The following is a 17,922-nucleotide window of genomic DNA, read 5'->3' as shown; positions in this document are numbered from 1 at the left end:
TTGCTTCGAACGTCTTCCTGTCGGGACACCTTCGTTCTGGAAATCTGTCTCGATACAAACGTACCGCGCCACGGCTATTGTCCCGTGCTAATACATACATCAAATGGGCATCTGCCAACTCCGCATTTGTAAACATTGCACTGACTGCAAAACCACGTTCGTGATGAACACTAACCTGTTGATGCTACGTACTGATATGCTTGATGCTAGTACCGTAGAGCAATGAGTCGCATGCCAACACAAGCACCGAAGCCAACATTACCTTCCTTCAATTGGACCAACTGGTGGTGAATCGAGAAAGTACAGTACATACTGACGAAACTGAAATGAGCTCTAACATGGAAATTAAGCATTTTTGGACACATGTCCACATAACATCTTTTCTTTATTTGAGCTGCTTGGGGGAACACAATGGTAAACGCCATCGTCGTGTATTTTGCGGTAGATGGCTAATGACACCACCTGTGGGATGCACAATGCAGTAAACTTACTAGTAGTTCCAAATTCACTGAACAGACGTCAGGGCCGAGCTTAATGGTAAGCACCACTGTCCGTCTGTTGCGGAAACATAATGGTAAGTGACAGAGAGAATGGCAGCAAGTAAAAACACCTCCGAGCTTATGGCAACAGCGAACATGGCAGAAGACTAGAAATATACTTCCAATGATACTAATATCTTCGAGAGGGATCCAGAATACATTCCTAATGATTCAGATGACTCAGAGATATGTTATTTTGTAAATATACTGTCTTTAGTACGTTTCACGAACATAATGGTAAGTGCATGTACATACCATTATGTTCCTGAAGTACGTTAATTTTGAGGTTATCTTTAGAATGGCTACATTTTTTGGCTAAGTGGTGTGTGAATGTGCATTTCTCATTTATACTGTTACATGTAGTAATAATAATAATAATAATAATAATAATATAATGGTAACGGTAATAGTATTTTTCGTTGTTATACAAGTTAATAGCAAATCAGATCATATTGCCCAAAACAACTAACAGTGTATCGCTCCTGCAGAAACCATCCAGGAACAGACCAAGAGGTTGTCTCGGAAAAGGTGCTGCTGAGGCCAAAATAAGAACTGGAACATGGTACTGTTTTGGAAGTATCTAATTTCAACTGGTAGATTTCGTGTGATTGAGCACCACTTCCCTGTGGGCGGGCACACCATGTTGCCGTCCAATACAGATTTCGCGACAATTGAAAATTACGTTCGCCGACAAGTAGAAGACGTGTACAGTCCAGATCAGTGGTGCGAGATCATCAAGAAGTCAGCTAAGAAGAATCCATTGCTTGTATATAATGTGAAAAGACAGGATTACTATCAAATACGATACTCTAAAGAAGCGTTTGTCTTCAGAAAGAAGACAGTTGATGGTCGAGATGTCAACCCCAGCAAAGTATGTAGGTGGAAGGTGACCTCCGAATATCCATCATCTTTATTCATGAGCGAGACATTTTGTCATGACATTTGGCAGAAAGAAGCTTCAGAAAAGGTGGAGAGCAAGGACCAGTTCCTATGCTTCGACTTAAATACAATGGGCCAACACTTATTGGAAAGAAGGAAGTTGCTGACGTCCTGTCGCTCCTAAATTTCATACCTCCCGTCCACCATGGATTTATCCTGTCACTAAAGCCAACAGCTTTCGATGAAAAAGACATTAGTAATGAGAGTGATGAATGATTTTGCAGTTTCAGTACAGTGTTGAAGAGTTACTGTAAAATTTAATACTTTATGTTCTATCACTACGTGTTGTTAATGAGGTATGGCAATGTAACAATTTTTGTATATTTCATTTGTTTTAGTCAGTTCTGAGTTTCATTTCTGTCTGTATAGTAGAAGATAGATGTTAGAATCACTACAGAATAAAAGGACTGTTCAAAAAAAATTATTCAGATTTGCATATCAATTGAAACTTCAGATGCGCTGTATCTCGAAACTGTGATTTTGACGCTTACCATTTTGTTCCCCCGAGCAGCTCATTTGTGTGCGAGGAATGTTTCCCGAAAGTTCGGTCGGACCTTTTTGTAACACCCTGTATAAAATCTCCATATTCCACTCCACTGAAAAAGGCTACAACTGACAGTATAATAATGGGTGCGATTATGAAAACTTTACTGTTCATATCACTAATTTCATCATCTGCTGCATGCCTGCAAATTTAGCACAAAGTGCTTTTTGGTGTGCTGAATGACTAATCCTTTTTGTCAAATACTGTAATGTTTTGCTATTTCATTGTCAGCTAAATCTTTAAACTCATTCTACTTGGTATTGTAACATTGTTTCATAACAACTCTGCAGTACCCGTCACTTATGCAGTTGCATTATATATGCTGAGAATTATTATCCCTTTATTTCGTAATTCAAATTAATTTTTAAAACCTTACGATGATCACTAGACTGCCTCTTTTAGTGCAAATAGTAATCAGACACGTTATGCTTCATACCACGAACAAACAACAGAAAATCCAGGATGGAGTGTAATAATATTATGAAAAGAAAAGTTCTAGGAACACACATTCACACTTATAACAAAAATATTCAATATTTCATAATGACCAGTAACTGTAACGGCGAGCACACAAAGTTCACGAATCGTAACTGGAGCAAACCACCTGTCTCTAAATTTGCACCTTTAATTTTTGAGTTGCAACCTTCTGCAAGTGAAGAAAAACCATGAATATTTACCTTGTCAATGTAAGAATTATCTGCAGAATAATACATCGTACTGTTGCCATGGAATCCCATCTCCTGGAACAGAACATGGCATACAGCACTGAGGACTTCTTGCGATTCACTTGGCTTCCACTGATTATCTGGAATGTTGCACTCCCGGAAGCGGTGCAGGTCCTCGAGAGACGCTGATAGAAGGGGATGGTTCGGGTGTTCATCTTGCAATACCTCTTTAGCACGAGCAGCTATCGAATCGAGCTGTGCAGCTATGGACTGGTATGGAACCTGCATTACAATGTAAATCATGGAACATGAATGACATAAAATGCAGCCAAATAACAATCCGACTAAAGGGAGCTAAAAAAAAGTGTATAAAACGGTCTTCAAGATTACACATTACACTGCAGTCATTAAAAGAATAATGCAATATTCCTGGGCTTACATTCACTAAAATACACTCCCATTGTGCACAATGAAAACACACTTTACATACGGAGCACAATATAGAGAGAACTCTTTCTTGTTTAAATAGCGGAGATAAATATAGGGGAACAACTATCTCACCAAAAGGTTTGCTCAGGACTTCTCAGATGAAATTACATATTGTTGTATGTAAACTCTAGTTTTACTTCAGTAGTTTTCATAGCTGCAGATGACTTTTTCATTTACCACAGTGTTTAATGATTATTACACAGTTAGCTGAAATTTACTGTTTGATCAACAATTCAGTAGGTTATGAAGTCTCGGCACCCCTGGAAATTCCTTCATTAGGACCGTCCCTCACCATTTCATGCCATGTCATTCTCTCTTACAATACCCTCAAATATAGATAAAACGTCACAAAAACATGCTTCGAATTTTCACCCAAGTGTACTATCAACAGACTTTATAGCATCAACATGTCATGTTTCAGCCCATATTACATTAAGTATACTTAGCTCCATACTTTCATAATGAGGATATCCTCAAAGACAAAGAACATGTCATAAAACAAGAATATGTAACACCCTTTTAAAAGAAAAAGTTATCCTAACATTCCTTAAACAATCCATAAGTGAAATAAAACTCACAGTTGTGGAAAAAGGCAAAAATCTGAAACATTTTCATTTAAGAGGCAATAACAAATGTGTGATAGAATATGTAAATGTACAATACAGTATAGTGCATATGATACTCTTTAGCTATATGAACAACACAATATCAAACAGAAAGCAGTCTGCAAGACTTAGAAGATGTGCAGAAATCAGGTTTGACTTAATACTCACCTTATTTCAAATTTAAAGTCTCTCTCTCTCTCTCTCTCTCTCTCTCTCTGTATATTAAAGCCCAACTGTGAGTGATCTGACTGAGCAGGAATATGCTGGGTTGGGTGGTGGTGGTGGGGGTAACGAGGCGGCATGATGTGTGGGGAAGGGATAGCAGGGTATGGGTAAGGAGATACTAGCACTGCCTGGTGGTACATGCAGGAACTTGGTGGGGACAAGATAGAGCTGTTAGATACTGTGTCAGGAGGCTGTGCTGAGTGGAGAGGGGGATGGGGGGGGGGGGGGGGGGGAAGGGTGTCAGAAGGAAAGGGGAGAGGAAACAGGAGAGTAACGTGGGAAGGGCAAGGTCTTTTAGTGTGTTGGTGGGATAGAGGATGCGTGTAGTACTAGAGTGGGAGCTCAAAGGGAAACAGGTAGGTGGGGACAGACTAGCGAAGGTTTAGGCCAAGGGGGGATTCACAAACAACATGCTGTAGGGAGAGCTCTCATCTGCACAAAATTTGGAAAAGCTACGGTTGGTAGGAAGAATCCAGATAGTGTGGATTGTGAATCAGTCTAAGTGAAGCATGTAACATTGGCAGCATATACAGCAACAGATAGTCCAGCTGTCTCTGAGCCATAGTTTGTCTGCGGGCATTCATGCAGACAGAGCTTGTTGGTTGTCATGCCAATGGAAAGGGAGACAGCAGTTGCAGCTTAGCTGGTCAATCACATGGTTGCTTTCATAGGTGTCCCTGCCTCTCATGGGTAAGACATGCCTGTAACAGGATTGGAGTTGGTGGCAGTGTGAATATGTAAGGGACAGGTCTTGAATTTAGGTCTAGTGCACAGATATGAGCCATAAAACATCAGGTTGGAAGCCGAGGCAGAGTACGGACAGTAAAGAATATTGCGTAGGTTTGGTGGGTGATAGAATACCACTCTGAGAACGGAGGGAAGGATAGTGTAGAGGATATTCCACATTCCAGGGCACAGTGACATGTAGTCGAAACCGTGGGGGAGAACGCAATACAATTGCTCCAGACCTGGATGGTACTGAGTTATGAGAGGAGTGCTCCTTTGGGTACAGACAGTGGGTATGTGGAAGACAGTAAGTGACTGGAGAGATGTGGCATAAGGGTCTGTTTCTGGACAAGATTGGGAGGGAAATTTTGGTCTGTGAATGCCTTCACGAGACCCTTTGCATGTATGGAGAGGCCAGTATCACCCTAGATGCAAAAACCATAGGTGGCTAGGTCATATGGAAGGGACTTTTTGGTATAGGGTGGGGATCACAGCTGGCCAAGTGGCCATTTGCTAGTTGTTGGTAATGCTTGATGTGGACAGAGGTACTGATGATGTGGAGGTCAACACTGAAGAAGGTGCATTAACAGCCCCATCCTGTCCCTGTACACTTCACCAGGCAGCACTCTTATCTTATTCCATCTATATCAGCCATCCCTCCTCCTCTCCACCTCATCCTGCCGTTTCCTTACTACTACCAACTCCTCCTCCCCCCCCCCCCCCCCCCCCCTCCTCAGCAGATTGCTGCTTCGTCAGACCCAGTCACAGTTGCACTCTTTTGGCCTGAGATAGTGACCATGTTTGTGCAAGTTGCGCTTTGTGTGTGTGTGCGCGTGTGCGCTTTCCCTATTGTGAATTGAGTATGAATAGATGGCCACTGATAAATCCTTGAGGCTTCTCTTAAATTGAGCTTTATAAGTATTTTAACTTTTTAGGGCTGGTGACAAGTTATTGAAAATGTTTTCCTGACTAACGGACACAATTTTGGTCCAGAGTACATGAATGTAAATCTTTTAAGTCAATTTTTTTTTTAATTTATAGTATTAATTCCATTAATTAACCTGTTGGTATGAAAAAGAAAACATATGTTTCATTGCACAATAAATACACTGGGAAGCAGTTGTTAGAATCCCCTGTTTCTCTAACAGACCACTGCAGCAAGTTCTGAGTTCACACCACAAATCATCTATGTTACATGTCTTTGGACTTGGAGAATTATTGCTTGGCATGATGAGTTGTCCTAAAAATGATCCTTCAAAACATTATGTACTGAAAGTAAGTGAATTATGTCAGTATTTCTTTTTATAAAAAATCCCCTACATCTGATAAGACCTGCACTCCCAATGATGATTTGTTTAGGAACTCCAGCAGTTCTGTAGTAAGCTCCTCCCAAATTAATTTACTGTCAACCTCTTCTATCTTGTTAAAATCAAACAATGGAAAACCCAGGATGAGATGTGAATATTACAAAAAGGATATAGTGGAGATGCACAGTTGCAGATAGGCACAACAAAAATGTTGTCACAAAGTAAGTTTTCAGCCAAGGCCTTCATTGGAAACAGACAAAAAATGCACACACAGTTTCTGGCTGCTGAAGCCAGACTGCAAGCAGAAGTGCATGATGGGACAAACAACCAGGTGGTGGGGGTAAGGAGGAGGCTCGGCCATGGAGCGGGAGGTATAGAAGAGGAGGAGACAATGAAGTGTGCGTATGTGGGAGCAAATGGGGGTGACGTGATGAGAGTCCAGGGCAGCCAGGTGTCCTACACAATCACCCACAATTACTTATCCTTTGAAGGCATCACCTACAAACAGTTCCAGAATACAGCTATGCCCCCCCCCCCCCCCACATGGTGTCATCCCATGACAACCTATTCATGGGCCACCTAGAGGAATCCATCAAACCACCCAGTATCCCAGATCTCGCACCTGGTTCAATTCACTGATGACATCATCTTCATGATCTGTATCGAGGGTGAGGACACACTATCCACATTCCTCCCAAACCTCAAAACCTTCTCTATTTTTGCTGCTACATTTAGAAAGTGATTGTTGAAAGTACTCTCAACTTGGGGAATTATCAGTCACATTTTCATTTAGCTTAACTGTTATGCTATCTTGTATACTGATTGGATGTTCTGTGTCTAATTCGACAATATCCCACACAGCTTTAATCTTATTACCTGCATTGTTTACGTCTGTCATGACATGCATACTTCTGGTTATTTTGATGACTTTCCTTTAAATGCTACAGTGTTTTGTAGTATGCAAGTAATGTTGGATCTTGACTACTTCAGGTCTCTATCCCTCTTCCTCTTACATGAGATTTTAACTCCCTTAGTTGGGCTTTAATAACGTTTAGGAAAGCAATTTTCAAATACTTACACAAATTTACCACAAAACAAGTTTGACATTATTATCTCTTTCTACACATGCCTCACCCCATACCACCTATTAACTTAATCTTAAAGCATTGTATCCTGTTCTCATTAATTAGCCTCACTTAACTTTAAAAATGTTTATGAAAATCTAAGACGTAAATATTTTTAAATAAATTCTCAAAGTAAGGATGTTGTTTACGGACAAATGGTAGCACAAGTTGGGGAACTTCATGGTCTGCCCACATGTGGCAGAAGTTTGCAGTTACACAGTAGTGTTAATGACTGATGTAGCTCAGATTGCATTTTAGAGTCATGTGAATATGGTTTTAAACATGTACCATTGCTAAGTATGACTTCTTATATTAATTAAAATTGTCCAATCAACAATTTTTATAAACTTCTATGGGAAACTGAAATGCAGAACATTTTTACAACCCATTATGGATTGAAAAGTCATTGATTTACTTGCACATGTGCATATGTACCCTACATTTATATATGGTGATAGGGGAAAAAAGAAGAAGAAGAAGCAACAACATTAAATAGAAACCTTTGAAGCCTGGGATGTATCTCATAAAATAACACACAATTAGCTAGTACTCAAACACAGAGCTGTTTAAGTGGTGTAGAATAGGGGTGGGGGAAGCATCAGATGTTTCTAATTCAACACGATTACAACATTTTTGGCATTGTAGTGGCTTTCTTTGAACTTAATAAAGGAATTCAAGCAGATTGCTGAAAAAATTGGGCTGCTATACTTTCTGAAGTTCTTGTTGTTGTTGTTGTTGTCCTCAGTCCTGAGACTGGTTTGATGCAGCTCTCCATGCTACTCTATCCTGTGCAAGCTGCTTCATCTCCCAGTACCTACTGCAACCTACATCCTTCTGAATCTGCTTAGTGTACTCATCTCTCGGTCTCCCTCTACGATTTTTACCCTCCACGCTGCCCTCCAATGCTAAATTTGTGATCCCTTGGTGCCTCAAAACATGTCCTACCAACCGATCCCTTCTTCTAGTCAAGTTGTGCCACAAACTTCTCTTCTCCCCAATCCTATTCAATACCTCCTCATTAGTTACGTGATCTATCCACCTTATCTTCAGTATTCTTAGTCTTGTCTAATTAAGCTATTAGAAAGAGAAGAGAAGAGAGAGTCTATTTTTCAAAATTTTAAGTGAATAATGTTAGTGAAACATTGACTTAGTACTGTCTATTACTGTGTTCTGGAAGTTTGTTTTTGTTGGTTTATTCAGCGAGTTACTTTCATGTCATTAGTTATTGGCTACTCATTTGCTTTTGGTTTCAGAACTGTTAAGGTCACTGTGTGGTTTTAGCTGGAAATTTAATTTTTTGCTTTCCCTATGTTACTAGCTATGTATGTTATGATGAAATTCACAATTCGTAATTTTTATGTTGCTATGGGCAACAATATGGCTTCTACAAGCAATTTTCTGCATTTGTATTGTACGGCAGAATGTTTTTAAGTGTCAGCGGCACGGTGAAGTGATGACATTGAGAAAAGGTGCTGCATCTCTAATGTGGTAGAACATGTACATGGGACAGAATTATTATGTTAGTGCGATTTGTTTGGATTGTGTTTTTCTTCCCTGTTAATTTTTTTTATTTATTATATTTTCATTTGGATATTGTGTTGGGGACAGATGTTAATTGGTAGAATTGGTAGGCTGATGGTTGGTATTCGTTGGGCTAGGGTTAGGTAGATATGGATTTAATAAACGGTTGTTAGTTTGTTTCCTTTAGTGATCTGTGTGAGGCTGGGAGGAGGGTGGACAAGAGGGAGGCGGGTTTCCTAGTTGAAGTTCACAATATTCAGTATAGTACTTGTTTTAAGTAGACCACCACAAGGATTCTCATACATATAGCATGTCTAAACCCCTTAATTCCCACAGTTGTCCTATTAGTTCCACGTTATTTCTGCTATTAAACATTTTTCACATTATTTGTGTATGTTCACATGTGTAACAAATGATGTCATGATTGCCAGGTTGTACGAGCTCAAAACAGAAGTGTCTGCCAGACATATGATGTCACATGTCAAAGACGATGGGTGGTACTGCAATTTTAAGTTAGATCAGTGCAACTCTATATAGTTTTGACAGTTGCAGGGCTCATCCATTCTTAGTAAGAAACTTGGGAAATTAATGCATCTCCCAGAACTTTATACTAGTTCAGACATTTGTGTCCACCTCTGTTTACACAATAATATCCGAGTTAATTTATATTATTAAATGAAGAACTCAACTACTGACCTCTATAAGAGGTTGACACCATTGTGCTACCATTGTTGCCCCACGCTCCAGGATCTGGCGCTCAGGTGGTAAGGCAATGAAATTCTTCCACTTCTTAGTCAAATGTGCTTGGCGTACCAAGCGAGTAACCTTCTCAGCATAGTACTTCAAAGTCAGATCTGTGCTACTGTAATAGAAATTCAGTACAAGGTAACTTAAGACAAATGCAAGATATCTATGATGGCTGTTTTTAATTTAGTGTGTTCTGTCACTCATATGAAAGTTACTTATCAGTGGGAAATATGCAAGGCAATCATATAATATCAAGCACAATAACTTCAAAGCACAATTTCTTTCGTTACTTTAAATTCATTTATGTATAGTGCATACAATGATATAAATCAACCATGTCAATAATTTACTAAAGCTACATTAGCTACAGAAATGTTTTTCTACTTACACACTATGGTCATATAGTATCAGCATCAGTTCACTGATCATGAAAGGATAAGCATGTGGATGATGTTCCAGCAAAGCCCAAAAATCTGACAGCTGTGCATGAGAAATGTCTTCCTTCTTGTAAAACTTTGCAGACATTTGTGATAACAGTTGTCTAACCTTCCACCCAAAGTGGAGTCTGGTTTTAAACTCCGTTCTCCAATCAGCAACATAGTGCCGTTTTGAATTGCAGACAAGTCGTGGCCACCTTTACACACATATACCGCTAATTACACACAAGATTCACAAGAACCAGGCATTATAAAATTTCACAGATGCCATTAAATATAATTTAATCCTACAACCTTATGTTTTTTACCATTGAAGAAAGTAATATTGACAACAATGTAACATCACTGAATAGAAGCTACCATATTATCAGTTCAACTCTGAGTTGTTGCATAATTAGAGAGCTTAAATCAGCATCAGCACTTAGGTAATAATTTTGGACGAATACAGTTAAAATATTTCAATGTTATGTTTTAATGGTGAAATATATAAAAATGTTAGTTTCATAAATTTACAACCTATCCCAAAATTCAGAACAATCACTATGAGAGCTCAAGATTAACAATAAATGCGCAGACCCAAAAAATTCTTCACAAGTGCCATAAATTTTATTAGGAATGTGGTTTCACATTTGGGCTTTCTTGAATCTTAAATATGCAGGAGTACATTGTTGAGTGCTCAAGCAAAGTATGGTATCAACCAATCACTGACAGTTGAAACTCTGCTAACTTTCTGTTTTACAAAGAAGTACTATCAAAATAAATATTAAAAATATACACTACATTCATTCTACTATTATCTGAAATGGCAGACTGGTTTCTATTTAAACTAGTGAAATACACCCGATATGGATGCAGCTGGATGGAGTTATGCCACAGCCTGTTGTAGCCTCACATAACAAAAGTTGTTGCTCACTTACCTATTTTCAGGTAATGTAACAGTTCAATGCCAAGCTAACCACTGGGTTCAGCACTCTCAGAATCTTATCAAGTGGAGAATTCACATCTCAATAACATCTTATCTACTGGGTGAAAGGTCTTGTCACTATCCGAATAAAACCTGCCTTATGATACTTATGCTTCTTTGGCATACTGAAGGTTATAACAAATCCTGCATTTCGAATAAGTATGATATTGGCTTCTTTCATTAGATAATGTTCTGTGAGACCTACTTCTTTCTGCAGATCTAACTGCATCTACACCAATTATATTTCAGCATGTCACAATGCATTTACTGAAGTTATTCCAAAAATTGATAGGTTCTTCCAGTTGCTGTTTTAAGGCATTCAACAACAGCAATCATCTAGTGTTTGGACTGTGACATGACAGTGATAATCCTAAAGTACTCAAACAGAACAGTAACATCATCTTCTGACATAGTTCAGTGATGATTCAACAGTACTCGAGTGGAATTACAAGCTGTATAGCTTGGCAAGATCAAATTTTCTTCTCTGACAAATGTTTTGATATTATTCCTCAACTTATTCTTCAGGGCAGGCTTCGAACTCTCCTAAACAGTCTGATAGCTTGAAGTTATTTTAACTGAAGCCTTTGATACCACTTCGCCTAGTCCTCTGGCTATACTAGAAATCGGCCAGCTATCAAAAAATATATAGCAAATAATAAAGGATGCCAAAAATTTGTCACTGTTCTGTTCTTTTCCTGTCTGCGGATCTACGATATCACACACTATAACTGAGATACACTACAGAACTTTTGATTTCTGAAAGTGTTCTAAGTTCTACAAAACAAAAAGACAATGTTAATATAACAAAACAAACTGTGCTGGTGCAGATAATACTCGATTTCCTAGAGATCTTTGTAAACTCTAAAATTTGTGCAAGAATGATAACGAGTGGAATTTCGCCAGTAAAACTACATTAAATAAATAATTTTTTCTTGTCATTTGTGACCATTCATTCTTCTATAATTGAAATATTACTAGGAGGATGCGTGGGAACACTATGATAAAATTACAAGCCCCGTTCAGCCCAAAGAAAACTATATCAAACTTTTCACTACACTGTCGATTCTTAAACTTCGATGTGGACATTTGTTGACTAAAAATGATGGAATGGTGTCATTTTTAGTTCTCTTCCGTATAGTTTAGCTGCTTTCACTATACGCCGTGTATCACTGATTTCTGGAATACAAATTATTCTGCACCTCTAATTTCCAGCGAATGATGAAAACGCTTTTACTAAAAACTGCTGCATTATTGCAGCTCATCAAACAACACATTAACATCACGACATACGTCTCCATACACACATTCAGTGTGCCAGAACTACAAAATCACTAAACGTATAAGTGTTGCACTCACATTCAATCAAATTAACACGTAAATATACTGCACTAAGTGGGGAAAATAATATAATCATTCCTTGACTTACTCATTGCACAACGCACAGGAAAACAAAAATATTGTGAATCGAGTACAAAAATAGATCTTTTAACACCATTTAAATAAGACCTGTTCTAATTTAAGGACTGAAAATCAGCACCCGTGTTTATAAATTGAATGACAGTATATTTTGCTTCACTAAATATTTGAGTTTTATTAACAAAAATGGTATCTATTACAGTCCGAAGCGATGTACTCACGATTGATGAAACTTGATTTTCCACAGCTTATTGTTGTTGATGAGTAGGTTCCTGAATTTGGTACATGTTGCTTCAAAGTTGCATAAATCTTTCGCCGTTAAACATTCACTTTCTAGGATATGTTCTATTATCTCATTGGGTAAGTAAGTTATAGACAAAGCACCATCCATGTCAACTGACTTCAACCATTCATCTTCCCAATATTTACCCTTCTCAATCGCCCTGTCAAAGCTGCCTACCAAAGAACTTCAAAAGAAGAAATCCGGCAGGGAAAGAGGAATCTCACAGACAACGAAAGGTTGCACATGCATCCTCTAAAGTAATTCGTGCAGGCATACATGTACCCCAGCAAATTCTATGTTGAGAGCTTACAGAAACGCTACAGGTGATTTACACATGATGTAACTGTCAGTGGTACTATGTTAGTAGTATTCTTTAATTTTCTTTACCCGCTGTATGCATTATTGTCGTCTTCCATTGAGTTACATATTACACTTTTGAGTAAGTCTGTACGAACAGACTTACAATAGAGCCTCATTTACTGCACCTGATAACAGGTTAAAGGAGCGGGTGAATAAGTATAGTGTAGTGGCAGAGTTTTTTGGTGATACCGCGAATAACAGCAAAATTGACGTTACCGCCATAGTGTTGGCATGACACAGTGGAACAATTAACGCGTACGTATTTGAAGTTGTCTGGAAGGGACAATTTGGTTATGTGAAAATTCCAAATGGAAGTAACATTCAGAGGGAAAAACCTTCTAGATATTATCAATGACATAGCTATTAAGCCTCCGAAACAGAAAGAATGCGAGGAGAAAACATTACTGCATAAAGACATAAAGGCAAGGTACTTAATGTGATGCAAATGAAGGTAGCGTCACTAACTCATATAATTTCATATACGATATCACTGGCATGAGGACTAAACTGAAAACAGTGCACGAGAAAGAGTCAGAAGTGAGCATCCACTAACTTCTGGAAATGATTTTCTTGCTCCAAGTGCTAACTCGATAGTTGCAGTTATGCCGAAAATATGAGAAATCAACACCAAATTAAAGCAGGCGATTTCAGAGAAAATAATAATAACCAATTTAGAATGAAATTTTCACTATACAGCGGAGAGTGCGCTGATATGAAACTTCCTGCCAGATTAAAACTGTGTGCCAGACCGAGACTCGAATTCGGGAGCTTTGCCTTTCGCGGGCAAGTGCTCTACCAACTGAGGTACCCAACCACGACTCACGCCCCGTCCTCACAGATTTAATTCCGCCAGTACCTCATCTCCTACCTTCCAAACTTTACAGAAGCTCTCCTGCGAACCTTGCAGAACTAGCACTCCTGAAAGAAAGGATATTGCGGAGACATGGCTTACCCACAGCCAGGGGGTTGTTTCTAGAATGAAATTTTCACTCTACAGTGGAGAGCACTTGCCCGCTAAAGGCAAAGGTCCCAAATTCGAGTCTCGGTCCGGCACACAGTTTTAACCTGCCAGAAAGTTTAATAACCAAGCTGTTGATGTCATTGCCAGAGATATAAATACACTCCTGGAAATTGAAATAAGAACACCGGGAATTCATTGTCCCAGGAAGGGGAAACTTTATTGACACATTCCTGGGGTCAGATACATCACATGATCACACTGACAGAACCACAGGCACATAGACACAGGCAACAGAGCATGCACAATTTCGGCACTAGTACAGTGTATATCCACCTTTCGCAGCAATGCAGGCTGCTATTCTCCCATGGAGATGATCGTAGAGATGCTGGATGTAGTCCTGTGGAACGGCTTGCCATGCCATTTCCACCTGGCGCCTCAGTTGGACCAGCGTTAATGCTGGACGTGCAGACCGCGTGAGACGACGCTTCATCCAGTCCCAAACATGCTCAATGGGGGACAGATCCGGAGATCTTGCTGGCCAGGGTAGTTGACTTACACCTTCTAGAGCACGTTGGGTGGCACGGGATACATGCGGACGTGCATTGTCCTGTTGGAACAGCAAGTTCCCTTGCCGGTCTAGGAATGGTAGAACGATGGGTTCGATGACGGTTTGGATGTACCGTGCACTATTAAGTGTCCCCTCGACGATCACCAGAGGTGTACGGCCAGTGTAGGAGATCGCTCCCCACACCATGATGCCGGGTATTGGCCCTGTGTGCCTCAGTCGTATGCAGTCCTGATTGTGGCGCTCACCTGCACGGCGCCAAACACGCATACGACCATCATTGGCACCAAGGCAGAAGCGACTCTCATCGCTGAAGAGGACACGTCTCCATTCGTCCCTCCATTCACGCCTGTCGCGACACCACTAGAGGCGGCCTGCACAATGTTGGGGCGTGAGCGGAAGACGGCCTAACGGTGTGCGGGACCGTAGCCCAGCTTCATGGAGACGGTTGCGAATGGTCCTCACCGATACCCCAGGAGCAACAGTGTCCCTAATTTGCTGGGAAGTGGCGGTGCTGTCCCCTACGGCACTGCATAGGATCCTACGGTCTTGGCGTGCATTCGTGCGTCGCTGCGGTCCGGTCCCAGGTCGACGGGCACGTGCTCTTTCCGCCGACCACTGGCGACAACATCGATGTACTGTGGAGACCTCACGCCCCACGTGTTGAGCAATTCGGCGGTACGTCCACCCGGCCTCCCGCATGCCCACTATACGCCCTCGCTCAAAGTCCGTCAACTGCACATACGGTTCACGTCCACGCTGTCACGGCATGCTACCAGTGTTAAAGACTACGATGGAGCTCCGTATGCCACGGCAAACTGGCTGACACTGACGGCGGCGGTGCACAAATGCTGCACAGCTAGCGCCATTCGACGGTCAACACAGCGGTTCCTGGTGTATCCGCTGTGCCGTGCGTGTGATCATTGCTTGTACAGCCCTCTCGCAGTGTCCAGAGCAAGTATGGTGGGTCTGACACACTGGTGTCAATGTGTTCTTTTTTCCATTTCCAGGAGTGTATTTCTGTTCAGCATGGGAGTCTGTCCCCTTTGAGAAGCAAACAATTAACGAATTAAGTTCAGCTTATTGAAGAAGAAACAATGTCTGATCGCCAGGAGGCAGCTTTGGACAGTGTAAGCAGGCAGAAAAAAATTGCTTGTTATGTTTGTGGCAAGGAGCACCAATTTGTAAAGGACAGCAAAAATACAGCGAAGAGAGAAAAGGGACGCTACAATTATTATAAGCAAAGAGGCCATTTAAAGTCATATTGCTGGTTGTTGAAACCCAAGTAAGGCAAAAAAGGCTCAGGATATAAATGCCTTTTGCGTGTGAGTCAAGGAATTAACCTAGAAGATTATTGGTTCATTGATACAGGAGCTAGAGAGCTTATGTGCAGTAAGAGAGAACTGGTTAAGAAACCTGACAGTGTGCAAAGATCAATGAAAGTGACTGTGAGTAACAGTAAACTTGGTGGTATAATTTGGCATGGTACTTCGGAACTGTATGCATGGAACGGAGTAACAGTGCTTAGTGGAGTGCCTTTTGTGCCTCAACTGAAATTCAATCTGTTTAAGCAGGTACTGCGTTGGACAAAAGCTTGTGTTTAGTTTCAAACAAGGAACGAATTCTTGAACAGTGAAGTTTACCATCATCCAAATACGTCAATACAACGTATCGAGGTTGTTTCCTCTAACTGAAATACAATCATAACCGTCAATGGTTACTCTCACGTGTGCTGTTACACACTCTCTGTGGTTGACAATAATGAGCTTCCATTGGTCATTATTGATACTGTTCTGGTGAATTTGTGTAAAGACGTTGAAAACTTGAATGTTTGGCATAAAAAATTATGACCTCAGAGCATTATACATGTGAGGGACTTCTTGTCGTGTAAGGGAAAGGACTTCGTTATCCACTTTGTCACTTGTTAAGAGTGTTCGGTGGGTAAACAACATCGCTTGCCTTTCCCCATCAGTTCGTCCAGAGGTAATGCTCCACTTGAAATGGTTCATGCAGAAGTCTATGGACTGATGGAGATGCATTCGCTGGGAGAAGTGAGATACTTTTTGCATTTGAAGGATGACCACTCAGTTTACCTCAAAGTATTCTTTAAGAAACAGAAGGATGAAGTTAAAGCTTTGAACAAGAACTTTATCGGAAAAGCTGAGAGAGAAACCTATCTCAATATTAAACATGTAAGGAGTGATAATAGTCTAGAGTTTATGAACTCTGATATGGGTATATTTTTGAGTGAAAATGGCATAACCCAACAAAGAGGTGCTATGTACACATCACAGAAAAATTGAAGAACTGAGAGAAAAATACCCATCTTAATGAAGCTGCTCATTCAATGAATTCACGAATCCCCAGACATTTTTGGGCTTAAGCACTTAAAAAAGTAGCTTTTGTACTGCAAGTGAACTGGTCCAAGTCGTGTCAGAGGTAAAACTCCATTTGAAGTATTTTATGCCAGAGAATTGCACTTGGAAGAATTGAAAATATTTGGGATCTCTGTGTCTGTCCTTGTAACAAAGAAAAGAGACTGAATCAAGAGTACCAAGAACAAGATAGGTTTATATTTTTAGGTTATGATAGTCATGTGAAGGGGTATAGAAAATATGTACCTTTCACAAAGAAAAATGGGGTGTACCAAGATGTAGTTTTCTTGCTACCAGCAGTATCTGAAAGTGAGAAGATAATTATAGTTCCTATAATAGTATCAGCCACAATTTTTTGCGATGAAAAGAACATAAACAAAATTTCAGAACCAGAGTGGGAGAAAGAAGAAATGAGGATTAAGATTGTGGAATAAAACGGAAGTCCGCTTAGAGCAGAACAAGGATTCACTGCAGACAAAGAAAACATGGAAGTTTCTTTTGAAGATGCAGGGGAAAATGTAGACAATGAGGACAAAGTGATATACAATCTAAGATCCAGGCAGAATATTCAACGCACAAGTTACTTAGATGATTCCATGCTTTTTTAACACCTGTTTCTGTGTGGCACATATTTCTTCACTTCTCTGGCGTTATTTGTGGCACTGCTTCCTCTAACAGTCTTTGAATTTCTTGTCAGTGAAACTTTCGATATTTGTTGCCACGTAATTTATTAATATGTGTCCCAATCATTTCGATGGCGTTAAAGAGGCGTGGTATGGCTGAAGCCCAAGAGACCTGTGGCCATGTTCTTTAGCTAGCTCGTTAACAACATACTGTCGAAACTGTGGCTTATTTTTCTCTACTATTTCCATGAGCTCTGCCTTACATAAATCGTACTGAATTTTCACATTGTGGCGTTTCAACCACTCAACAACGTCGGATTTTTTCGTTTCCATCGCTGGAACTTTTTCTTTTGTGACTGAATGGTGTGGGGCATTATCCATTACAGCGACAAATATCCGATATAAGTTTTCCAGAAAATTGTCGTGGTTCATGTCCTCAATGTAGTCGTTTGTTTTCCTCGATTTGTAAACAAGGAGACAGGTACGAAACCAGATGAAGTTCCAGCA

The 17,922-nt window shown here is 40.2% G+C and overlaps 1 protein-coding gene across 2 annotated transcripts in view; it reads right to left on the bottom strand.

Annotated features, from left to right (window-relative positions):
• Positions 1 to 12,878, bottom strand: part of LOC126272007 (F-box only protein 21-like) — a 98,769-nt gene extending 85,891 nt beyond the window's left edge. Inside the window, exons 1-4 of one of the 2 annotated variants that reach the window (XM_049974498.1) lie at positions 12,470 to 12,878; positions 9,820 to 10,065; positions 9,381 to 9,546; positions 2,700 to 2,969 (exon numbers count right to left, since the gene is read on the bottom strand). In XM_049974498.1, the coding sequence (XP_049830455.1) occupies positions 2,700 to 2,969; positions 9,381 to 9,546; positions 9,820 to 10,065; positions 12,470 to 12,639 (852 nt within the window). In that variant the 5' untranslated portion in view covers positions 12,640 to 12,878. The remainder of the gene's footprint in view (positions 1 to 2,699; positions 2,970 to 9,380; positions 9,547 to 9,819; positions 10,066 to 12,469) is intronic. The other variant, XM_049974506.1, reaches the window with a different exon arrangement.
• Positions 12,879 to 17,922: the final 5,044 nt, after the last annotated feature.

Source organism: Schistocerca gregaria, chromosome 1 (genome assembly GCF_023897955.1).
Source record: "Schistocerca gregaria isolate iqSchGreg1 chromosome 1, iqSchGreg1.2, whole genome shotgun sequence".
In the NCBI taxonomy this organism is placed as follows: domain Eukaryota; kingdom Metazoa; phylum Arthropoda; class Insecta; order Orthoptera; family Acrididae; genus Schistocerca; species Schistocerca gregaria.
Note: the sequence above shows the minus strand (reverse complement) of the source record. Positions and strands in the feature narration are given on the sequence as shown.